General features: G+C 41.4%; 1 protein-coding gene across 1 annotated transcript in view; it reads left to right on the top strand.

Moving 5' to 3' along the window:
• The window catches only part of LOC111749412 (zinc finger protein 420-like), a 55,980-nt gene that overhangs the window by 4,655 nt on the left and 25,368 nt on the right, over positions 1 to 25,957 (top strand). The window contains exons 2-8 of the mRNA XM_064278029.1: positions 6,108 to 6,205; positions 11,334 to 11,493; positions 12,166 to 12,255; positions 17,407 to 17,533; positions 19,253 to 19,313; positions 19,829 to 20,074; positions 20,148 to 21,435. Of these exons, the coding sequence (XP_064134099.1) occupies positions 6,108 to 6,205; positions 11,334 to 11,493; positions 12,166 to 12,255; positions 17,407 to 17,533; positions 19,253 to 19,313; positions 19,829 to 20,074; positions 20,148 to 21,435 (2,070 nt within the window). The remainder of the gene's footprint in view (positions 1 to 6,107; positions 6,206 to 11,333; positions 11,494 to 12,165; positions 12,256 to 17,406; positions 17,534 to 19,252; positions 19,314 to 19,828; positions 20,075 to 20,147; positions 21,436 to 25,957) is intronic.

Here is a 25,957-nt window from a genome sequence, read left to right as displayed (position 1 = left end):
ATGTTCAGTAATGGTACTCAGGTACCACCCAGTTCTTCTGGTCTCATGGTATTGGAAGCAGTTTTTCATGGAGACAATTATCTACACTTTCCATATGTTCTTTATATTCCTGACTCAAGTTTTTCCTCTGTTGCTGCCGGTGAATACAGACCGACTGTTATGTCTTTCATGGCTCCTTGTAAGTGTTTAAGACCCCAGGCACTACACAACTAACTAGAAGGTATAAGTACTAAACATGTGATTAGGCCACTTAATCAGAATATCCCATGAAACCATGATCCTAAACCTCCAAACCGAGTAAACAAATCTGAACAGATTTAAGCTGATTCAGCATCTACTTCATTTTTTAACGTTGTAAATATCTCTCACAAACCACTTCCTTCTTCATCATTTTTTATTTTTATTGCACTTTACGTAAAAAAATTTTTTTTTTAAGTTTACAAATCAGATAAGTCGCTCATACAAAAATTTATATAACCTTGCTATGTTGACATCTGAAGGGCCTATGCATCTGCATTCTACCCCTCACCCACCTGGATAAGAGACTAGGCTGGATGTGGGGTCTTTACATCTCTAAAATCCCAAATTCCAAGAATCGCCAAGACGTGAGGGTGGGTGGGCGTGTCCAAGTCAGAAAAGTCCTTTGGATAGAACTGCTGATCCGCTGGGAGTTAAAAAATTAACAGGCAAAAGAAGGGATGTGCAACACAGAGGTTTAGTCAGAGAATTCTCCTTTCTTCCATCTACAACAGTTCATCAACTGTTTTCCTTATCATGGGAGTTGGCTCTCGAATCATGAAAAGATACACATTCTGTAGTTTGCCACCTCTCATTTTTAAATAACCAAGTTGTTTATGTCAGGAAGCCTCTAAATTGTAGTTTCGGTGGAGTAGAATTTGACCCAAGGATATCTAAATGTGTTTATTTTCTTCTTTTCAGTAATGAAAAAGGAGCCCTGTTAGCACAGTGGCTACGTGTTCAGCTCCTAACGAAAGATAGGCGTTTGAAACCCACCAGCTACTCTGCGGAAGAAAGATGTGGCAGTCTGCTTCTGTAAAAACTATAGCCTTGGAAACCCTATGGGGCAATCCTACTCTGTCCTATAGAGTCCTTATGAGTTGCAATCCACTCGACGTCCACAGATCGGTAATCCAATTCTCTGTGCCATGATAGACACGTAATCTAACAATGTGGATACTTCTTTGATTTTCCTTTCCCTCTGTGTAAGAGCTTTCAAAATAGAAGCGTTCGGTGTATCTAAAAAGGCTAGCTCGAGCCTCGGCCTCATGATTCCATTTTGTTATTTCCACTTTTACCAGACAACAGTTAATTTTCCGACAGGCTTAATCTGGTATCTAAAGAAATGTTTCTCTTTGTAACCACGCTAAGAAAGAATGTTGTCAGCTTTTCCCCAGGGTCCCTGGATACAAACAGTGTACCTAACCTGTACATTCTCAGAAAAAATTGTCTTGCAAACCTGTGCAGAGAAATTCCTTAACCAGGGGAAGACTGATGACAAGGACTTTCCGCAAGAGCTAAAAGAGAGAAAGCCTTCCCCTGGAGATGGCACCCTTAATTTGGACTTGCAGTATTCTAGACAGTGAGAGAACAAATTTCTGTTTATTAAAGCCATCCACCTGTGGTATTCCTGTTATAGCAGCACTAGGTAACTAAGAATTTGGCAGTAGCAGTGGGGTGGTGGCGTGCTGCTTTGACAGATACCTAATATGTGGAAGCTGTTTTTCAACTGGGAATGGATAGAGGCTGGACGAGTTTTAAAGTGCCTAAGAGTAGAAGCGTAGATTGCCTTGAAGAGAGTGTTGGTGGAATTCTGGACATCAAAGACAATTGTGATGAGCACTCAGAAGAAAGTGAAAAGAGCTGTTAAAGCCATCCACTTGGGGAATTTCCAATATAACAGCACTAGATGAGTAAGACAACAGGTGAGCCTGGGGCTCCCTCTACTGGGACACTGGTTTGGGGTTCATGTTCCAAAACGCTATAAGCTGACTTTAGTAGAATTTCGGAATTTCAGTGATCACTTTGGGAAAATGAGTTCCCATTTGCATTGTCTATTTTCCTCTGTGGGGCACTTTTTTGGTGATCAGCTTTTGTCAGAGGGTCTGATATACCTCCATGTGAGACTCTGGCAAGTTAATCAGTTTTATCTAAAACCTGTGTTTTTGTGGAATTGACTTGATCTTACCAAAGAAATGCTGTATACCTTTTAAGAAACTGGAATCCCTATTTGTTTTCTCTTATGTTGTTTAAGGGTAGAAGCTTGATTTGTGAGCTGGCCTCACAGACTAGTAAGTTTATGATGTTCTTCTGTCCTTTTTGTTGTGAAGCTTGACTCTGATCTAGTAAGTGTAATCACAGTAATCTTTTAGTCCACTCAGTCCTATGTAGTTAATTTCAGTTCCACAGGATCCTGGGTCAGGAACAGTCTGTATACCCATCAACTTCTACACGAGAGTTCTGGAAATCTTCATTCAGCCTAGTGTATTCCATCTTCAAAATATCACACCTTTTTTCATAAGTCCAATGTAGTCCATCTTTTGTAGGACTATTTTGATCAAGGATTTTCAGTGAGGCAGCAAAATAAAAACTTATATGCAAATGACAAAACTTTCAAACGCCATGGTTAACTTATAATAATTCATATAAGTGGAAGATCTGATGGAAACTAATTACAAAAGTAATGCAAAGTCAAATGAAGTAAATTGAAAAAAATTTCTAAACAATAACTAACCTTATCTTCAAAGAACTTTGGATACAACACATAGTAATCTTGAGATGTAATACTATATAGTCAGGGTACCATATTTTTACACAAACAATATGTACCTTCTATTTTTGTTTTGCAGCCGTGCCTTTTCCCATGAAGTATTTTGTTAAGCGCTGTATGCTAGTTTTTATTACAGCAACATGAAAAAAATTGGTATAGCGGCACTTATGAAAATGCCTTCTGGGGGGAAGGTGCAGTTGGCAACGAAAAACAGGAGGCCCTCGTTATTTGTGTAAAAATACAGGATACCCCAAATATAACAAGATCATCAAGTTTTTGGAGCCCTGGTGGCACAGTTATTATCAGCTCTGCTGCTAAACCAAAGGTTAGTGATTCAAATCCACCAGCAACTCCTTGGAATCCCTATGGGGTAGTTCTACTCAAATTGACTAGACAGCAACAGATTTGGTTTCGGTGTTTTGGATTAAGTCTCTAAACATCTGAACAGTAATTAAAAAAAAACTCCATAGGTAAATGATGGGAATGCCCCATTAAGAACATTGCCTCAGATGATGCTAGATTCAAAAGAAATAATGACTAATTAAAAAATAAAATTATGACAGTATCATGTGCTTCTTGTCTAGTATCAGGCACGCTGACACATAAATTTTTAACCCAAAGAAAATGACACTTCTGATTTGACAACACATTTCATGTAACTGATAACACATTCAATAAATCTTTTAAACAGTCTTTGTTATATATCTTTTGTTGAATCTAAAATTTTTTTTCTAAATTTTTTGTTTTTGTTGAGAATATGCACAGCAAACCACACACCAATCCAACAGTTTCCAAATGTACAATTTAGTGACAGATGATATTCTTCAAGGTGTGCAACCATTCTCGTCATCCTTTTCTAAGCTGTTCTTCCCCTATTAACATAAATTCACTGACTCCTGAGATTCCTGTCAAATCTTTGGAGTTGTTGCTGTCAATTTGATACCTTACAGTTTTTAAAAGTTTATAATGATCAATGCAGACATTTTTCAGTAGTTAAGCTAAACATCGTTTGGTTTTAAGAAGACTTCAGGGAATTCTTACTGGTTTAAGGTTTAAAGATTATCTCAGGGGAAGAGTTTCAGGGGTTTATCCAACGTTCCTGGCTCCAGGAAGTCTGGAGTCCATGAATTTTAAAAAATTCTGTCCTGCATTTTCCCCCTTTTCATCAGGATTCTTTTATAAAATCTTTGATCAAAACGTTCAGTAGTTGTAGCCAGGCACAATCCAGTTCTTTTGATCACATGGCAAAGAAGGCAGTTGTTCATGGAGCCAATTAGCTACGTATTCCATATCTTCCTCCTATTCTTGACTCTCCTTCTTCTGTTGCTCCAGGTGAACAGAGTCCACCTGTGTACCTTGGATGGCAGCTTGTAAGCTTTTAAGACACCTGGCACTACACAACAAACTAGAAGGTAGAACAGAAGCACCAAACGTGTCATTAGGCCAATTAACTGGGATGTCTCATGAATCCATGGTCATAAACCTCCAAATCTCATGAGATTTAAGCAGCCTCAGCAAGAACTTTTGTTGTTGTTGTTAATGTTGTGAATATATTACACAAATTTTGCTAATTCAACTTTTTACAGGTTCCAACTTACCGGTAGTTATTAGAATAATCGGCCATGCAACACTGCCCTTAATCAATGTGGTATTTCTATCACCTTTAACCCCATCTCATTTTCGTTTTCCTTTCCCTCTCACCTCAATAACCACTAATGAAATTTCTTCTCCACACATTTGCTTTTCTTGTCTTTTTACGGAGCCCTGGTATCGGAGTGGTTAAGCACTCGACTGCTAATTGAAAGGTTGGCGGTTTGAACTCACCAGTCACTCCACAGGAGAAAGATGTAACGGTCTGCTTCCGTAAATATTACAGCTTTAGAGCCCTATAGGGCGGTTCTATTCCGTCCTATAGGATTGCCCATGAGTCAGAATCGACTGGATGGCGGTGGACTTGGGTTTGCATTTTTACATCAGTCAAGTCGTACAGTATTTGTCCTTCTGCGATTGACTTATTTCACTCAGCAGAATGTCTTCCAGCTCCATCCGTATTGTAGCATGTGTACTGATAGTTCGTTTCTTCTACACTTTGTTTATCCATTCAAATGTAGATGGGCATTTATGTTGCTTCTACTTTTTGGCTATTGTGAACAGTGCTGCAATGAACATGGATGTACAAGTCTCTGAGCCTCTGCTTGCAAGTCTTTTGGTTATGTAAGTATGAGTGGAGTTGCTTGGTCACATGGAAGTTCTATTTTTAGTTTTTGAGGAACCACTACAGTTTTGCTGGAGGGCTTTACCATTTTGCATTCCGACTAGCAATAGGTGTTTCCAATTTCCCTACATCCTAACTTGTTTTTTTTTCCTGATTTTTTTAATTTGGCTATCCTAACTAGAAAAAAAAAAAAAAAAAGTGGAAATGAAATGGTATGTCTATGGTATTGATTTGCCCCTCTGTAATTGCTACTAAAGAGCATCCTCCTATTGAGTTTCTTAGAGCTATTTTTTAGAGAAACTTTTACCCATGGAAGCAGCAGTCAAGAAATCAAATGATGAATTGGGCAAAACTATTGTAAAAGACCAGTTTAAACTGTTAAAAGCAGAAATATCACTTTGAGAAATAAGGTGCACCTGACCCAACCAATAGTATTTTCACTCACCTCATATGCATACAAAAGGTGGAAATGAATAAGGAAGACTCAGGAACTGATGCCTTTGAATTGCGGTGTTGGTGAAGAATATTGAATATACTGTGGACTGCCAGAAAAACGAAGGAATCTGTCTTGGAAGAAGTACAACCAGAATGCTACTTAGAAGCGAGGATGGCGAGAATTCGTCTGACGTACTTTGACTATTATCAGGAGGGAGAAGTCCCTGGAGAAGCGCATCATGCTTGTTAAAGTAGACGAAAGAGAGGAAGACCTTAAATGAGGTGGATTGACACAGTGGCTGCAATGATGGGATCAAGAACAGCAATGGTTGTGAAGATGGTGCAGGACTGGACAGTGTTTGGTTCTGTCGTACGTATGGTGACTATGAGTTGGAACCTACCTGATTGTACCTAAGATCAGCTGTGATTTTATATGCTTATTTTTTTCCTACTCGTGTGTGCTCTGTTAGACAAATAAATTGCAAATATGCAATGCTCAATGCTTCCTTGGTTTGAATGCTACCTGGCCATATCACCTGCTTTCCTTGATAAATTCATGAATATTTTCATTGCTATTTTGTTTTACTTTTTCCCATATATCCAATGAATGAGATGAATCACTGGTTTCTGTGTTCCTGTTGGAGTCCTGCTGCTTCTCCTGCTCACCAGAAGCGGAAGTGTGCCTCCTTGGTCGGCGTCCGACCGGCTCCTCCGGTGTGTGGCAGCAACTGCTTCCTGGAGGCCTGTGTGTGTCGGTGCGTGGACAGGTGAGGTGGTGGGAGCCGCGCAGACCTGAGCTGCTAAGGAAACGCGGAGACATGCAGAGTCCCGGGCCTCCTGGGGTCTTGGGTCGCTCCCGCCGTCTGAATGGCGCATACCCACGTGTTGTGGAGACACAGGTGCGCGGTTACCTTGAGCTGCTCCTCAGCCCTCAGTCACTGCTGGCCCCTGCGTATATTTACCGTTTACTGAGCTGTTTCTGGAGGGCTGGGCACGGGGTCGAGGACTTCATCTAAGGGACCTTCTCTGAGCCTCCAAACACCACTGCCAGGGAGCGACGGTTTGTAACGTTTTACAGAAGTCTAATAATCTCGGAGAAATTTAATACCTCGCGCGTAGACAAATATCTACTCAGTGGCAGTGTCTGAACTCAAATGCAAATCTGTTGTTACTTCAAGGGGCATAGTGATCACAATCTCCCTGCCTGAAACGGCTCCTCTTTCTTTTCTGTGCTTCATCAGGCAGGACTTTTGTTGATTATTAGTGGTCCTGGGGAAATGAAGATTGTGGCGAGGATTATAACCTCCTCCTTTAATGGGTATATGTATTTAGGACTGATGAACAATCAACAAACATGACTTGGAAATAGTACGTACGTTTAGGAGCATGTTTATCCCAGTTTCAGGAGGAAAACATTTAATACAGGTAGCTTTCGAGGAATTTCTTGGGCGTTAAGGCAGAAATTTTCATCACGATTGTGTGAGAAACCATACAGCCAGTCGTAGTTGGTCCGATATAAAATGTGATGTTGCTGAACAGTGTTAATGTAGGCGACGAACGATTTATAGAGATCACACACCCTGGGTGTGTAGTCTGTGCTAGATTGGGTACTGGGAATTGAACTGTAACCTAACCACTCGGGTTCTGGTCCTGTCTTATTAAAAAAAACTGAAATAAGATGGACACTGATTGCAAGGGTAACAGAAAGTGGCAAGTTTACTGTCTGCATATACGAGGAGCACCTGGGGTCTAGTGACCTTATGGCCAGGTGCTGGCTGACTAGGGGAGCTGGGGAGCTTTTGGTTTCCAGTGGCCTCAGGGGTTGGGTTTGGTACCTGGAGTCTTCTGCCTTTAGCCCTCCCCTGCCTATATTGGGGTGGGGAGAGGGTCAGGTGAAGCATGTGATCTCAATCTGTGCATGCTTCAAGGCATGACTAGGGCTAGTCAATGGACCCAGCCAGTACCTGCTGCGACTTCCTGCTCAAAACAAGCTTGTGGTTAGCAAGACAAAGGGGGGATGGGGGAGGGGTGTTGACTGGGGTTTTCAGTATGGCTGACAGCCTGTTTCAGAACCACAGTTTCTGCTACCAAAGAAGCACAGTCCTTAAAAGGTCGACGGCTTCTTGGAGCACAAACCCTGCATATTCCTAGAGTCAGAGCGGCGAAAATTAGGAATGAAGGGAAGATGGGAGGCCCGTGTAATGCCACTAACCCATATACTTCAGATCTTAGAGGGTCAGCGACACTGCAGTGTTGAAAAGGTCCCTTATCTTGTATAATAATTACTTTACACAGTGAAAGAGTGAAGTAGGGCGGCCCTGGGTAGCTGAAAAGGTTCAGATTATTAGCGGAAAGGTTGGTGGATTGAACTCACCCAGATGAGCCTTGAAAGACAGGCCTGTCTATCTGCTCCTGAAAGGTCACAGCGCTGAAAACCCTATGGAGCAAATTTCAAGTGTCTGTATTTCAGTGTCCTGTTGGAGAAATTATTGAGAGTGCCAGTGCTTAATCTTTTTTAAAGTTGCTATGAATTATAGTTCGTGTTTTGTGTGTACATATATATTTATATATTGGTATGGAAGGAGTCTTTTTTTCACGTATTAACACGGTGATCTAGATCTAATTACGTTAAAAAACCAATTCTTTACGCACTGCAGTTCTTGAAATATGATTTTATTTCTTTAGATTAGTACAGCCTAAGGTTGGTGTGAAATCTTAGAAATACCAGTTTTCCTCTCAATATCCTCACAGCATCTAAAGCTCCCTCCTTTCACTTATACATTCTAACCAAGAAATTAAATTTCTTTCTTCTTAATACTGTCATTTCATGGTATCTGTGTGTGTTAAAATATATATAACAAGTCTTTTTCCTTTTTCAACCATTTTTACATGCAGAATTCAACGTTAATTGCTTTCACCATGTAGTGCAACTATCACCTCTATCAACTTCCAAGATTTTCCATCACCATTAGAAGAAAGTCAGTGTCGCTTAAGCATTAACTCCCGTCCTCTCTCCCAGCTCCCCCTAGTAACGATTTGGTCTCTATATACTTGCCTATTACAGATACTTAAGTGGGACTGTACAAGATTTATACTTTTGTCTCTGACTTGTTTAACTTAGCATAGTGTTTTCAAGGTTCATCCATGGCGTAACATTTATAAGAACTTAATCTCTTTTTGTGACCGAATAATATTCTATTTTTTTAATCCATGCGTCTGTTGATGGACATTTGGGTTTTTTTTTTTTACACTTTTTTGCTATTTTGAATAGTGGTGTTTGAACATTGGTGTAAAAATAGCTGTTTGCATCCCTACTTTCAAGACTTTTGTGTATCTACTTGTTAGGTATCATTGAGGTAATTTTAGACTCATGGTGAGACCACGTGACAGAGTAGAGCTGTAGCGTAGGGTTTTTTTCCTGTAATTTTAACGAAAGCAAATGATGGCATCTTTGCCACAGAGGTGCTGGGGTGGGTGGAAACTGCCAACTTTTGTTTTCTTTAATTACATAATTTTATACTTTTGTTGTGGAGAATATACACAGCAAAACATACACCAATTCAACATTTTCTACAGGTACCGTTTACTGACATTGATTACGTTCTTCCAGTCACACAACCATTCTCACTGAACTTTTCTCAGTTGTTCTCCCCTTAACATAAACTCAGTGCTCCCTAGGGTTCCTGTCAGCTCTTCTGAGTTGCTGTTGTCAGTTTGATCCCACATAGACAGTTTTCTAAAGAGCAGAATGCTCAAGGCTCATTGTTTACTACTTAAGCTAAACTATTGTTCGATTTTAAGAAGACTCTAACGGATATTTTTGGTTTAAGGTTTAAAGATGATCGCAGGACAATAGCTTCAGGGGTTCATCCAACCTTCATGGCTCCAGGAAGCCTGGAGTCCATAAGAATTTGAAATTCTGTTGTGCATTTTCCCTCTTTAGATCAGGATTCTGCTCTAGAAGTTTCGATGAAGATATTCCGTAATGGCAGCCAGGCACTCTCCTGTTCTTCTACTCTCATGGCCAATGAGGCAGCTGTTCATGGAGGCAGTTACCACACATTCCTTATCCTCCTCCTTTTCCTGCCTTAACTTTTTCCTCGGTTGTTCCAGGTGAATACAGACCGACTTTTGTGCCTTGGATGGCAGCTTGTAAGACCCCAGGCACCACACAGTGAACTAGGAGGTTAAATCACTCAACACGTTATTAGGCCAGTTAACTGCGATGTCCCATGAAAGCGTAACGCTCAACCTCCAAAGCAAGAAACCACGTCCCATGAGGTATATGGTTGTTCATCAGCAGCCTCAACATCTGCTCTTTTTGTTGTTATTCATACCGTCAGTCTTTTGGTTAGCAAGCGGGTACTTAACCATTTGCACCATCTGCGCTCCTATAAATGGAAATTTCTGGGTCATAGGCTATTTGTACGTTTAACATTTTGAAAAACAGGCACACTTTTCCACAGAGGCTGAACCATTTTACAACCCACCGGCAATTTCTTCATATTCTCCCCAACTCTTGTTGTTTCTGATAGTAGCCATCCTCCTAGGGATGAGGTGGTGTGTCTTGTGGTTTGGGTTTGCATTTCCCTAATGACAGGGGCATTCATCATCTTTTCATGTGTTTATTGACCATTTGCTTATCATCTTTGGTGAAATGTCTCCTTCAGTTTTTTGCCCAATTTTACAATTGTTGCTGACACTTAGGAGGTCTTTCTCTGTCCTGGATACTAAACCCTTATGGCATGTATCATTCCCAAATGCAGTGAAACCTGTGAAAGCTGGAACCTCTAAGGTGGAAACCTGTCAGAGTAGGAAAACTCAAATATTTTCCATTAAAGAAGTGACCAAAAAATGGCAAGGCTGCGCTGTGTAAAAGGCAGAAAAATTGCAAGACCCAGAAAAAGAAGGCAATCCTGTCAAATTCCAGCTCTCACAGATTTCAGTGTACTTTCTCCCATTGTGTAGATTGTCTCTTCCCTTTGTTGAGAGTCTTAATTGATCTGTTTTGTCTTTTATTCCTTGAGCTTTTTGCTATTGTAGCTCAGAATCCATTGTTGAAAGCTAGTGTGTGGAGAAAATAAACGTGCTTTTTTTTTTAAACTGTAAAAATATTGTATGAGTCAAAAACTTTAAAAATGCGTACAATAAAACCAGTCATTAAACACCACTCTTAATCTCAACATAGTGTTGAATAATGTAGTGCCTTCTATTTTCCTTCTCTAGACATAGATATTCTAGAAGTACTCCCATTCTGGATGGGACTTTCCTTTGGAGACATGACTGTTGTCATATTACTTCCTGTCGAATTCAAGCCTTCATTCAAAACTACTGAATTTTCCTAGGTGAGAATCTAAGAAATGCTCCTCAGATACCATGACATTATCAGTTTTGTTTTTTTTTTCAGCCAAGAAAGCTTTTTAATTTTATTTGGTTCTTTTCCCTCTTTTTCTCTCTCTCTGTAACACACACACGGTAGTCATTTAATTTCTTCTTGAACAAGACAGGTTAAACCACATGAAGTTCCATGTTGGCGTTTTTCAAAGTTACCAAAAAGGCAGGTTCACATGCTTCCTCCAAACACGCCTGGGTGTTTACAAAGATCTAAAGAATTCACTGTAACGTGTACAACTATAAGCAGTGGTTCAGTTAAAATAAGGGATGTCTTCACTCAGGAGAAGTCTTCACACAGCCTTGAAAGTCAAGCAGAAAAAAAGAAGCTCTTCATCCAGAAGTTGACTGTAATTAGCAGCCCGTGGTCTGCATCGAGCTCGTCCAGTCCCTTAGTACAGAAACCAAATGTCTGCTGTCAGACGTTACAATCTGTGCCAGGAGCCATTAATTATTTGCTAAAGGCCTCATCCATGCCAACACTCTGCTCTTCTTCTCCTTTAGCTTGCAGCTTCAGAAGTGGGAATGCAGCCTGTTTCAGAGGACACAGTGTGATTGTTCGTGGCCAGCAGAAGACGGCCCACAGGATGAGATTCAGGCTCTTGGGTACCAATGGACTCAGACACCAAGTCCTTCCCATAGCCCACCTGGAACACTAAGGACTGTAACGCTCTGAAACCTAACATGTCCAAAATCTCACCTGAACAAATCTACTTCTCACCTGGCTTTCCCAGCCGGTAAGCTGCACCAGCCTTCATTCATTCACTGCATTCAGGGAAACAGTCCAAGCTACCGTGAGAGGGGAGCTCCCTTAGGAAGGCAGCTCTGAACTTTCTTCTCCTATTTCTCTTTTCAGAGGAAGGTACAGCCTCCACCCAGCAGCAAGAGGCAGATATCAACAATGTAAACCAAGCCAACTCTCAATCACATCCAGAAAAAATCCACATATTTTACCCTCTCTGGCAAGACCCTCCACATCTGACTTAAATTGAGAACACCCTCATATTTCATAGGCTCTTGACATCTTTTTAGAAAAATCTTTTTCGGACATGTCAACATTTTCCCTGCCTTTGGGCCTTCGCACCAAGTATTTCTGCTGATTAGAGGAAAACTTTGAAACTCTAGGAACTCAATAATTCCTATAATTCTTGTCTCACTTCAAATGTCACCTCTGCAGAAAGTGCCCCTCCTGTCTCCTCTGTTATTCCCACTCATTTCTATGTTTAAATGTCATTGAGGTTTTCAGAATGAGGTAAATCCAATTGAGGTTGACATTAACCTTCATCATGCAAGTAAAAACAAACTGAGTGCAATGTTCCATTTCCCTATGTGACAGACTTTTAGCAAGCCCAAAACTGTGAAGCTCTGCATTGTGCTGCTGGCAGCTTTCATGCCCTCTCTGCCCTGTTGGTTGCTTAAGGGTCTGGTGAGTCTACTTGAGCTGTGATGCCCACTAGCCAGGTGCTGCTATTTCAATTAAAAGTAATTAAAACTAAAAGTAGAGTTCCTTCATTCCACTAGTCATATATTCTGTGGTGAATAGGCACATAGGGCTAGTGACTACCATATTGGGCTGTACAGACACAGAACATGTCTATCTTCACATAAAGTACTCTTGGATAGTGCTGCTGAAGACTATATATAACAGGTAATAATCTGTGTGTGTCCTCAATGATCAGTGTCACAGGCCAGAAGGAACAAGAAGACAAAATACAGAGTGTCTGCCCATAGATTTATAGTCTAGCTTGGGAGACAGTTTTAAAGAAATAATGAAAAACTAAGGATATGTGTTATCTGTATTAAAAAGACCTAACCCGAGAGTGAGGTTCAACTGCTTGAAAAGGGAAATTATTTCAGTGAAGATTCAGAAAATTGTTTTTTTTTAGCTACATGCAGTGCTGTGTAGAGCTGATATCATTTTGTATGGGTGGGAGTGGAAAGAGTATTTCAGTTGGGAAAAATAAATGTGTAAATCCCTGAGGCAGCAGAGAACCCAGTATTATCCATTCATTGATGGAAGACAGAGATGATTAAAGCAGAGAAAACAACAAGTGAGTGGTGAGGTTTGTGTGACGGATTGGAACAGGTCGTTTAGAACCGTGCTGAAAACTCTGGGCTTTTGGAAGGCCCATGGACAGCCACTGATGGGCACTGAGCATTTCCTATGCCGCAGATAGATTTTGGAAGTGACAACGATGATTGAATGATGTCAGGCAGGAGGTTGTTATGAACAAATTAGGGAAGACTGTGAGGAGGCCTAGACGTGGAGATTGATTCTGAATCAGGAAGATAGCCAGTGATACAATAGAGGTGTGGATGGATGAAAGGGCATCCCTTCATAGACTGCTCATTCCTGTACATCACTGAATGCTTCTCACCTTTGAGTGTCAATGTGGATAACCCCCGGATCTGGTTGAAATGCAAATTTCGATTGAGAAATTCTGGGATGGGACTTGAGATTTCCACATAGTGAACAAGCTCCTGATTTATGCTGGGAATACTAGTCAAGAAATAATGATGTGAATTAAAATTAGCGAGCTGTATTACAGAAAATAAAAAAAAAGAAGGATAACGTGTAGAGGGGACCCACTCGTGTAAAGATCTTGCAACGGAGAATTCATTGACAGTGAGACCAAGAAATGAAATAGGACTCAAGTTGGAAAGGGCGCAGGGAGAAAAGAAATAGGAAGTGAGGCACGAGACGGGTCCTTAGTGAAAGCATAAAGATTTTCTGATTTATTTGTTGATCTATTTAATACCAGAAAGAGAAAGTGTTCAGAAATCCCCCCAGATTTCTCAAAATCTTAGTGAGTGGTGTTCTCATGGTTTGAAAATGAAGGGGGAAAAAATACGAGACAAGTCAAGGGGCAGAAAGAAATGTTAGTTAATTCCAAAGGAACAGAAAAAATACTGATCAGATATTACAGTGTCATAAGTGAGATGAAAAAGTTTTAGAAAGCCACAGTGGAAGGTTTTTACAGCACATAACTTAAAAATAAATGAACCAGGATGAGTTCATTGTCAATATATGAAAAGTATGTTCTTAAAATTTCATCCATGTTAATGTCAGATAACAGTGACATCTGACACCAGGAACAAAGGTACATAGGTAAGCCCACAACTTGAACATTGAATCCCTAAGTCCCTGGAGGAAATCAGGTTCAAGTTTTGTAGCCTGGCCAGGCCTGGTTGCTTCTCATGCTGTGGGAGAGGTAAATTCCTCCATGTGTGATCTTGTTGCAGAAAGGAGAGGCCTGTGGAGCTTCCTGAAGAATGCAGGTGTGTCCTGTGGGGGCTGGAGCCTGTTCTGCCTTTAGTGTAAAGGCCCTCAGGGTGGAGCATTGCCCTGAGCCTGGGAGGAGGCCAAAGGCCTGTCACTCCCTGCTTCCTCCACACTGTTTCTTCCCCATCCTTCTTCCATTTCAGACCTCAGGTGTGGTGCAGGGAGAACTAGTCCAGTCCAGGCAGCGGGGGACCTCAGGCGACCATCTGGCACATCCATCAATCACAGGGAAGGATTTGAATTGCTGTCACTGGTGTGTGGACCAAACATTATTCATCTGCCTCCAGACTGCCCAGGCCTCTGCTTCCAGTCCTGTCCCTCTTCCTGGAAGTGGCTTCTTGGGGTCAGAGACGTCATTCCATAGACGCCCAGAAGCTGGAGAAGAAAATGGTGAGTTCTACGCAGAACTGGGTTATCCTTAGCATTATGTGGGTGAGGCTGGATCTGAATTGTTGGGGAAGCAGCCGTGTGCTGCGGGACTGTGGTTTCAGTGAAGAAGACAGTGACAGAGGAGGCTGAGGAACTGAGCCCTAGGAGGCACCCTAATACCTTGATCCACTGTCTCTGGGTCCTTCATCCCCACATACATGGCATTTGAAGATTTGAATACCTGGTGTCACCTTCCTTATGTGACTCTCAGAGGTAGCATCACACGGTGTTAATATCCCCCCTTCCCCCGTCCCGGTTCCTGGTGTTCTGTGTTGAATGACAGAGTCTTCTGTCCTGAATCTGAAGACAGAGGAGCTCTGGCTGTGGAGGCTGAGCCCCGACCCTCTAGAGCCATCCTTGCCCCATGTCTCTGAACAGTGTTCTTGAGTCCCCCTAGGCACTGGAGCACTTTGAGTCTTTAAAGGATTGAGAGGTATCATACCAGTTTCCTCCACTGCTCAAAAGTGTAAAATTACTCAGCATTTCACTAAGATTAAAAGCCAGATTCTTTTCAGTTGCCAACGAGTTCCCCCGAACATGATAAGCCCACTGACCCCAATCACCCCTCCAGATTCCTAAGACGGTTTTTCATCTGCATTGCATTCGGCTCCAGCCACGCGGGGCCTTTGGCTCTTCCTAAGACATCCAAGACACCTTCACACCTTCTGACCTGTGCTCTGGCTGTTTCCTCCTTCTAGAACGGTTTCTTCTCAAAGACCTGAATTCTTTTATAGAACGCATTGCCATATGATAGTTATATATACATGTTTATGTATTTAAATTTACTGTCCCCACTCAAAGAATTTACTATGCATGTTCATCGGGGTGTTCGTTTTGTTCACTCCTGTAGCTGCTTTGCCAATGTGCAGTAGCCTCTGTATCAGTAGGACCTGAATCAATTTTAATGAATGAATGTAGCCACAATTAAGGGTCTGGAGGGAAGAAGTCTTGTCTGAGACACAGGGCTTTGCCAGGAGAAGTATGTCCTGGTTGTATGAATTGAATAGAATGTTTACCTTTGTCTCCTCTTCCTATTATCCAAGAGGACTTTAGATCATCTACTGGGTTTGGGTTTTTTTTTTTTTTTTTTGCTGTTATTGGACGGTAACAGCAAAAATAACAACAAAACTGTATGCATATGGACAGAAATGGAGTTGTCAGCAATTTAGACTTTAAAGAGAAATTGACCTGCATTGTGATCCTGGCTCAGCAGAGTTCCATGTGGGAATCACTGAGGATGTGATTAAATGAACATCTCTAACTTTACTCAGCTATGACCTGTCTGAAATAATATCTGCTTAGAAGAGTCATGAAAGAAAAATCACAGTTGCTCAGTACATGGGACATTTCATCATTATTCTATAATAAATATCAGGGTTTTTGGTGAGTTTAAAATATATAACCTCGCCCACTGCAGTGGAGGAGACCTTTGGCTTTGGGCTCTGGTTCAAAGTTGCTGTCATCCGATCATACCAGGACAGATTAGAGATGTCATAGGCTGCTCACGACACCATTTCCCTGACAAGAGGAGTCTTCTTTCTCTAAAATTACTCTGTTTTAGCACTGAAGGCGTCTTTTAGCAGCCTTTTCTCTCCTCTTGACACGAGGAACCCAACGGATTCCTGCTGTTTCAGAAAGGTCACTCTTACAGACCAGGGGCTTCCAGTGGTCAGGGTTCAGGTAGTCATGTTTAGGTGCCTTCCAGGGGCTGCAAATGTGAGAGAATTCTGAAGCACAGCCCCTAGAGGGCTGGTGTGTAAGTCTATTTTCTAGGCTCCATGGGCAATTTAACCGGTAAACCACCTGCATTTCAGCTTACTTATAAAATTAATTTTTTTGTGGTAGAAGTTATACCTAACAAAATCTTTGTCAATTCAACAGCGTTTACATGTATAGTTTGGTGACACTGATTACGTTCATCATGTTTTACAGTCATCCCAACCAAAAACCAAACCAAGTGCCATCAAGTTGATTCCGACTCCTAGCGACCGTATAGGACAGAGTAGAACTGCCCCATAGACATTCCAAAGAGCGCCTGGCGGATTTGAAGTGCCGAGCCTTTGGTTAGCAGCCGTAGCACTTAACCACTATGCCACCAGGGTTTCCAGATGGAAATGGTAACCTTTTCTCACTGAGCAAACACAAGGGTGTGGTGTTGTTTCTGCAGATGTTTTGCTCCTTGTCCTCTTCTAACATTAGACTGTGTTTGTGGACCTATCACATTCCCACCTTGGGCCTTGGTGCTCTCTGTTGAATGAGAGTCTCCTGACCTGAATCAGCCACATGCTTATCTCCAAGAGTTGAAGAAAATATGACCAGCTCAGTGTTTGGGTTGCCAGTGTGTTGATATTGGCCCCTGGTCCTCTCATGGTTGTGAGAAACAAAAGCAAAACTGCCCTTCTGCAGTGTTTACCAGTTACTATACATCATCCTGTCTTCACCCTGTCCTTTATGTTTTGTTGAGTGTGTTCTGGTAGGGCTTACGGAAGGAGTGGTAATTGTTTGTTCACAAGGAAGTGAAGATCTGAATGAGAGCATTTCTCTAATGTCTGCTATGTTTTCTAACCATTCCAGACGGTAAAGAGAGAGGAGAATACGACTGCAATTGGTCACAGTCGAACTGTAGAGAGAGAATTTCAGTGCTGGAAGTCCGTGAGACAGAAAGCAATCAGTGAGGAAGTGAATGTAGTTAGTGAAGGGACGAGGCTAATGGCCATACCGTAGAGTAGACCTTGATAGTACACAGAACCTTGTGTCAAATCCCTAAGAATCCTCTGTTCCCCAGGACTGTCAGCCTCACCCTTCATTCTTGTACACACTGAAGTCCATGGTACCTTGCTGATGCAGAATGTGTCAATGTTTTAGGACTCAGTGGTTGTTGAGGATGTGGCTGTGGTCTTTACCCCGGAAGAGTGGGCTTTGCTGGATCTTACTCAGAGGAAACTCTACAGAGATGTGATGATCGAAACCTTCAGAAACCTGGCCTCAATAGGTAAGAGCAGATTCCTTTTTTTTTTTTCGGTTTTCTATTATTCCTTTAGTGAAGAAAACTATTTTACTCATTAAGTTTACTCCAGAATTTGGGCTGAGGAATGAGAATAAATCATTAAATAAAGGAGGCATGGTCCTTTGGCCCACAGAGCTCATGTATCTTGGCTTTCCGTGAGCACAAAGCAGTATGTATTATACTTAGTTTTCATTTCTCTTGTAATTAAAAGCCTTGAGGCTCTTTAAGTGTTGTAAATGTAAGCACTGGCTTTAGGGGTCACTTTGGGGCACAGAGAGTATTGTATTTGGGGACCGTGTAGAGTATTACTGTGTTGATTACAAGTTTGACATGATTATTTTGCTGCAAATCAACCCACACCTGTCTATCTTCAGAGACCCTGAAGAGCAAAGTATTACCTCAATGTCAAGGAACTCCTCATTACTCTTCACTGTCTTCCCTCATGATAAGCGTTTCTTCCTGAGCACCATGTCAGCTCTACACATTTGTTTTCCCAGAGAGACAACTTCACAGAAACCTGAGCTTCCTTTTCTGACTTTAGCAATCCTTTCACAGCTGCAGTTATTCGGATCCTTTTCCTCTTTTAATGTTACATGTATATCGTGTCCAGTATATTTCTACTTAGCTCTAACTACGCTTGTTCATGTCTCCGTCACTGTCAAAGTTCATAGAAGTATGTCCTAGTAAACTGCTTCTAAACCATTGGTAAAGTGCTGAAACAGTGTAATGTGGCTACGTCTTTATTAACAGTGGTCTTTTTTCCCCAAATAATTTCTTTCCATTTGTTTCATATTGCGAACCTCAACTTGAATTATTGGGTCAGACTTTGGAAACCTTAAGGATGGAGAAAAGTTACCCAGCAAAGATATAATGGTGGGATACATAAAAAATAACACCTGGTCCTCCATGTTAGGAGAATCCTCTGAATCACACAGTAAGAAAGATGATCATAAAAACCAAGAGAGTCGCTTGAGGTGAGTGTCATTCCAACAAGAGAAAACGGTGCTTCTGGAGAAAATCCTAAGTTGTGATGACGTTCAAATACACATTCATATGTTGATGTGTATATACCAAGGCTTCCAACTGTTTCAGAACAGTTCAGTAATTGCAAACATAAAGAAGGATGGTGTACACATTGCATAGCCTGTTGGATTTTGACGTGAGCAGAGAATAGTTGGCAGTGCCCTGCACAAAGACGATGTCCCACTACACTGCTTTGAATGTGTGTTGCTTGTCACAGTCCTGTTATTGAGTGTTCTGCAGCAGGTTCCTGACACTTTTTCGAATTCATGCAGATCAGATTATTGACAGTACTGTGGGCAGCGACGCACATTGAAAGCTGTGAGATTGGCTGCCATCTTTGTTCAGGGCTCTGTGGTTTGTTCCCAACACAGGTTGAAATCCGATGGGCAACAGATATCCAACGCGAACACTGCCGTTATTTACGTGGGCAATTGTTGAAGCAATACAAACCAGTTTGAAGCCCTGATATGTGCTTATACATATATAAATATATATATATGTGTACGTATATTGTGTATGTATATACCTTGCTGAAAACTTACGTGTTCAGAGAATTTTCACAACCTTTTCATAAATGTGTGTCAGACATTGAGTATTTGAAACATATTTCACTTAAACACAATGATCAGAAAGCCTCATATTTTAGAAAAGCAGTGACGATTATGGTACTATTTCTGCTAGATGATTTGAAGTATGAAACAGGAGAGAAGTCAAGCGAAAAACTGCATGTTCGCTTTGTTAGGTAATGGTGAAGTGGAAATAATTGATTTCCAACAACATGTTGCCTGTTTTTAACAGAATTCATACAGTAGAAAACCTCCGTGAAAAAAATGGAGACAATCCGTGTGGGAAAACCTTCAGGCGGATTCCAAATCTTACCGTGCAGAAAAGAAATCCTCCAGAAGTAAATCCTTTTGAATGCTCTGACTGTGAAAAAGCCATCATGGATCCCTCATCACATAACCACCATGCCTGTCAGTTTATTGCGTGTAGAGAAGCCTGTGGTGGTACCACTCCTATGAGACCTCTTAGTGGCAAGAAACCCCATAAGTGTGAGGTATGTGGCAAGGATTTCATTTGTATCTCAACTCTTAAGAATCCTGTGACAACACTCACTAGTGACAATCAGTATAAATGTAATGAGTATGGGAAAGATTTCTGTAGTTTCTCGTCCTTTTGGACACATGTGAGAGGTCACAACGGTGAATGTAAAGAAAGTTCTTCTAGTGACCCTTTATCCCTCCTTTTCTATAACAGAGATAAGCCCTATGAATGTAGGGAATTTAGGAAAGCCTTTAATTTTTCCTCAGCCCTCACTGCACATTTAGGCACTCACAGTGAAGAGAGGCCTTATGAATGTAAGGAACATGGGAAAGCCTTTGGTTTGCCCTCATACCTCACTACACATATAACAACTCACACTGGAGAGAGGCCTTATGAATGTAATGAATGCGGGAAAGACTTTAGGCAATCCTCAAACCTCATTGTACATAGAAGGATATTGTACATAAAGACCTTATGAATGTAAGGAATATGGAAAAGCCTTTAAGTGTTCCTCACATCTCACTAATGATAGAAAAACTCACAGTGGAGACAAGCCATATAAATGTACAGAATGTGCGAAAGCCTTTAGTCAGGCTTCATCCCTTATTACACATATAAGCACTCACAATGGACAGAGGCCTTACGAATGTAAGGAATGTGGGAAAACATTTAGGTATTCTTCTAACTTCACTTCACATATAAGAACTCACAGTGGAGAGAAGCCTTATGAATGTAAGCAATGTGGGAAAGCCTTTAGGCAGTCCTCAGGCCTCATGACACATAGAAGAATTCATACTGGAGAGAGGCCATATGAATGTAAGGAATGTGGGAAAGCCTTTACAGATCCCTCACACCTCACCTCGCATATGCGAACTCACAGTGGAGAGAGACCTTATGAATGTGAGGAATGTGGGAAAGCCTTTAGTCAGTCAGGAAACCTCACTAAGCATATAAGAACTCACACTGGGCAGAGGCCTTATGAATGTAAGGAATGTGGGAAAGCCTTTAGTCTGCTCTCAACCCTCACTACACATATAAAAATTCACAGTGGAGAGAAGCCTTATGAATGTAAGCAATGTGGAAAAGCCTTTAGCAAGTCCTCAGGCCTCATGACACATAGAAGAATTCATACTGGAGAGCGGCCATATGAATGTAAGGAATGTGGGAAAGCCTTTAGTCACTCAGGAAACCTCACTAACCATATAAGAACTCACAATGGGCAGAGGCCTTATGAATGTAAGGAATGTGGGAAAGCCTATCGTCAGCTCTCAAACCTCACTACACATATAAGAACTCACAGTGGAGAGAAGCCTTATGAATGTAAGCAATGTGGGAAAGCCTTTAGGCAGTCCTCAGGCCTCATGACACATAGAAGAATTCATACTGGAGAGAGGCCATATGAATGTAAGGAATGTGGGAAAGCCTTTACAGATCCCTCACACCTCACCTTGCATATGCGAACTCACAGTGGAGAGAGGCCTTATGAATGTGAGGAATGTGGGAAAGCCTTTAGTCACTCAGGAAACCTCACTAACCATATAAGAACTCACAATGGGCAGAGGCCTTATGAATGTAAGGAATGTGGGAAAGCCTTTCGTCAGCTCTCAAACCTCACCACACATATAACAATTCACAGTGGAGAGAAGCCTTATGAATGTAAGCAATGTGGGAAAACCTTTAGGCAGTCCTCAGGCCTCATGACACATAGAAGAATTCATACTGGAGAGAGGCCATATGAATGTGAAGAATGTGGGAAGGCCTTTCTAACTTGCTCTTCTCTCACAAGACATATAAAAACTCATAGTGGAGGACTTAGGAATGTAAGGAGCGTGAGAAAGCCTTTCCCTGTTCATCACACCTCACATCACATATAAGATCTCACTGTGGAGAGACTACTCTGTCAAAAAGGGGGTGTTTCATCCTTAATTCTATAATTTCAAACAGCAAATTTCTGAAAGTCAGTGATAAAAGAGCAAAGTTTCTCAGTGTGTAACAAAGCAGTACTACCTCCAAGAAGGGGTCATTCGAATTCCTTTGTGCCTATGAAAGTTTCATTTTCACTATGGGCTTGTCCTCGTCGGTGTTTGTTACTTTCTCAGTCCAAGCTAAATTTTACCTTTCGGAAAGTCCTTGACTATAACAAATAAGCCTGTAGGGAATAGCCAGGAGGAAATGTGGTTTTACATTTGTTAATACTTTTATGGATGTTATTTTGTATACAATGAAATACACTCTTCTTGTATTTGGTTTAAGAGTGTTTTTTGAAAAAAATTGTATTCCATGGGAATTCCACTTTGGAATATAAGCTGACAGTTCCTTCAAAATCTAAACACAGTCCTCCCATTCTGATCTAGCAGTAACACTCCTAGGTATTTACCCACATGAGTTAAAAACATATATCCATATAAAAACCTGCTCACAAATGTTTATAGCAGCTTTCTACATAATTACAATAATTAAAAGCACCCAAAATGTCCTTGAATAGGTAAATGGGTAAACAAATAGTGAGACATCCATTCAATGGTGTATTATTCAGTGATGAAAATAATTAAGCTATCAAGGTAGGAAAAGTTATGGAAGAATCTCAAATCCACACTACGTGAAAGAAGCCGGTCTAGAAAAGCTACATCCTGTGTGATCCCAAGCCTATGGCATTCTGGAAAAATATGAAGTGTAGAGGCAGTACAAAGATCATTGATTGCCACGGGTTTGGGGAGAGGGAGGAGGAACGAATAGGTGGAGCCCAGGGAATTTTTACAACTGTGTAACTATTCTGTAGGAAATGTAATGATGGACTGATGACAGTATGCATTTGTCAAAACCTTTAGGAGTATAAACACAAAGAGTGAACCCTGATGAAGTCTATGTATTTTAGTTGAAAACCACGTCTCACTATTGATGTGCCCGTTGTTACAAACGTATCCCACACCACAGGAATGCAACATGTTAACAATAGGAGAAACACTGGGTGTAGGTGGGATGCATGGGGAGTCTGTACTTGATGCACAATTTTTCAGTAAATCCTCATGTCTCTGAAAACAAAGTCAATTTCAAAACTATGAAAAATATGGCATCCCATTTTTGTTTTGTTTTTATAACAGGGGCTGCAGAATCTATTGAAGTTTCTTATATCTTTTTCGTATGAACTAAGTAGACATCATTTGTTTTTGTTTCTTATAAGTGAATTTAAAAACTATTGTAAAATGCATGTAAAAAATAAATTTTGCCATTTTAACCATCTGAAGTGTACAAATGCATTAGTTACATTCACAATGTTGTGCAACCATCAACCCTCATTCAAAACTTCTTCATCCCATCCCATTTGGAACAAAGGAGAATGAAGAAAACCAAACACACAGAGAAAATATTAGCCCAAGGTACTGAAGGAGTACATGAACCAGAGACTGCACCAGCCTGAGACCAGAACAGCTAGATGGTGCCTGGCTGCCAGCAATGAGTGTCCTACCAGGGAACACAACACAGAGTCTCGGACAAAATGGGATAAAAATGTAGAACAGAGCTCAGATTCATGTTTGAGCAGATTTCATGGTCTGATAGAGACTGGAGGAGCCCCCGAGACCTTGGCCCCCAGACACACTGCAAACTGCTAACTGAAACCATTCTCCAAGCCCACTCATCAGACAAAGATTAGACAGGAGTGTAAAACCGGAAGTAATAAGCATGAGGAATGTGCTTCTTAGTTCAATTAGATTTATAAGACCAAATAGGTAGCTCCTGCCCAAAAGCAGGATGAGAAGGCAGGAAGGGACAGGGAAATTGGTCAAATGGACACAGGGAACCCAGGGGATTCCAACTAATGCCACAAAACAATATCTATGTAAATTTCTTAATAAGAAACTAACTTAAGGTGTAATGTTTCACCTAAAGAATAAGAAAAGTTTTTTTTCATCACCCCAAAGAGAAACTCTGTACCCAACAAGCAATAAGTCCCCATTTCTACTCCCTCCAGCGCCTGGTAACTAAGAATAAACTGTTCTCTCTGCCTTTGCCAGTTCTGGACATTTCACATAAACGGAATTGTATGAAATTCGTCCTTTAGTGTCTGGCTTATTTCACTCCTCGTAATATGTGTTCAAGGTTCATCGATCACCTTGCATATAATACCAGAACTTCATTTCTCTTTGTGGTTGAATAAATATTCAATTTCTTCATCAGTGGCATAAGTTGTTGATGCATAAATTTGAATAATATTTGTATTAACTGTTCTTCCTTGTAGGCATATGGATATTATGGTGTCATTGACAGTGTTGTAATTCAGGATCTTCAAATGTTCTTTTTGATCATGAATGCAATTCCATTCCTCTTCAATTTGTCATTCCTGGCATAGTTGGTAATACGAATGTCTGATGTGTCCCATACCAGTCCATTTCAGCTCAGTAAAACCTAGGATATTGATCTTTACGAGTTCCATTTCATTTCTGATAACTTCCAAAGCTGCAGAATTTCATTAATAACGGTAATGTGGGGCAGCTAACAGAGGATTGAGAAAATGCTCACTCACCATCAGTAGCCATTAAAGAAATGCAAATGAAAACTACAGCGAGGCAGGGAGAGAGGGATATTCACTAACTAGATAGCAGACAAAAATGTAGACGACGGGAAGTACAACTGAAGTAAAGCAAAAGGAATTTCCTCAATACAACCAAAAGCTTCAAAGGCCAGAGTAGTAAGGACAGGTGTCTGGAGACAATGGTTGCAAGGGACATGTCGGTCAACTGGCATAACAAAATGTATTAAGAAACCAGTCTGCATTCCACTTTGGTGAGAGGCCGCTGGGGTTTTAAACGCTAGGAAGCGGCCATCTAAGATGCATCAATTGGTCTGAACCCACCTGGAGCAAAGGAGAATGAAGAACACCAAAGACTCAAGAGAAATACGAGCCCAAGAAACGGGGCCACATAAACCAGAGACTCCACCAGCCTGAGACTCAAAGAACTAGATGGTGCCCAGCTGCTGGTGATCATTGCCCTGGGAGAACACAACAGAGAATACCTGATGGAACAGGACAATAGTGGGATGCAGATCTTCAAATCTCATAAAAAGCCCAGGCTTAATGGTCTGCCTGAGACCGAGCGACCCTGACAGCCAAGGTCCCCGAACCCTTGATAGCCCAAGATTGGAACCATTCAAGAAACCAACTCTACACACAGCGATTGGCCTGGACTATAAGACAATGATGCTGCTGAGGAGTGAACTTCATGGCTCAAGCAGACACATAGGATTATGTGGGCAACTCCTGTGTGGTGGCGAGATGAGAAGGAAGAGGGGGACAGGAGCTGGCTGAATGGACACGGGGAATGCAGGGTGGAGAGGAGGAATGTGCTGTCTCGTTAAGGGGAGCACAGCTAGGACTGCATAGCAAGGTCTGCACAGCTTTTTGTATGAGAGACTGACTTGATGTGTAAACTTTCACCTAAACCACATTAAGTTAAGGAAAACTATGAGCTACCTTCTCACCCCAACATTATTGGCACGTAAGAACAACAACAACAAAAACCCAAAAATCAATGCTGGAGAGGTTGCAGGGATGTCATGGGTTGAATTATGTCCCCCCGGAAATGTATTAACTTGGTTAAGTCATGATTCCCAGTATTCTGTGGTTGTCCTCCATTTTGTGATTGTAGTTTTATGTTAAAGAGGATTAGCGTGGGATGTAACACCCTTACCAGGTCACCTCCCTGATCCAGTGAAAAGGGAGTTTCCCTGGGGTGTGGCATGCACCACCTTTCATGAGAGATAAAAGGAAAAAGAAGTGAGCAGAGAGACAGGGGAACCTCATACCGGAAAGCACTGCCGGGAGCAGAGCGTGTCCTTTGGACCCAGGGTCCCTGCTCAGAGAGGCTTCCAAAGCTGGGACAGATTGAGGAGAAGGCTGACAGTAAAAGCCTTTCCCTGGAGCCGACGTCTCAAATTTGGACTTTCAGCCTACTTTACTGTGAAGAAATAAATTTCTCTTTGTTAAAGCCATCCACTTGTGGTATCTCTGTTATAGCAGCACTGGATGACTAAGACAAGGGAGATTCGAACTCTTATGCACTGCTGGTGAGAATGTAAAGGGGTACAACCATTTTGGAAAACGATTTGGTGCTTCCATAAAAAGCTAGAAATAGAAATGCCGTAGGATTCAGCAATACCACTCCTAGGAATATACCCTAGAGAAATAAGAGCCATCACACAAATAGACATACCCATACCCATGTTCACTGCAGCATTGTCTACAATAGCAAAAAGATGGAAATAACCTAAGTGCCCATCGACAGGTGAATGGATGTCTTAGTCATCTAGTGCTGCTATAAGAGAAATGCCACAAGTGGATGGTTT

Source organism: Loxodonta africana, chromosome X (assembly GCF_030014295.1).
Source record: "Loxodonta africana isolate mLoxAfr1 chromosome X, mLoxAfr1.hap2, whole genome shotgun sequence".
In the NCBI taxonomy this organism is placed as follows: Eukaryota; Metazoa; Chordata; class Mammalia; order Proboscidea; family Elephantidae; genus Loxodonta; species Loxodonta africana.
Note: the sequence above shows the minus strand (reverse complement) of the source record. Positions and strands in the feature narration are given on the sequence as shown.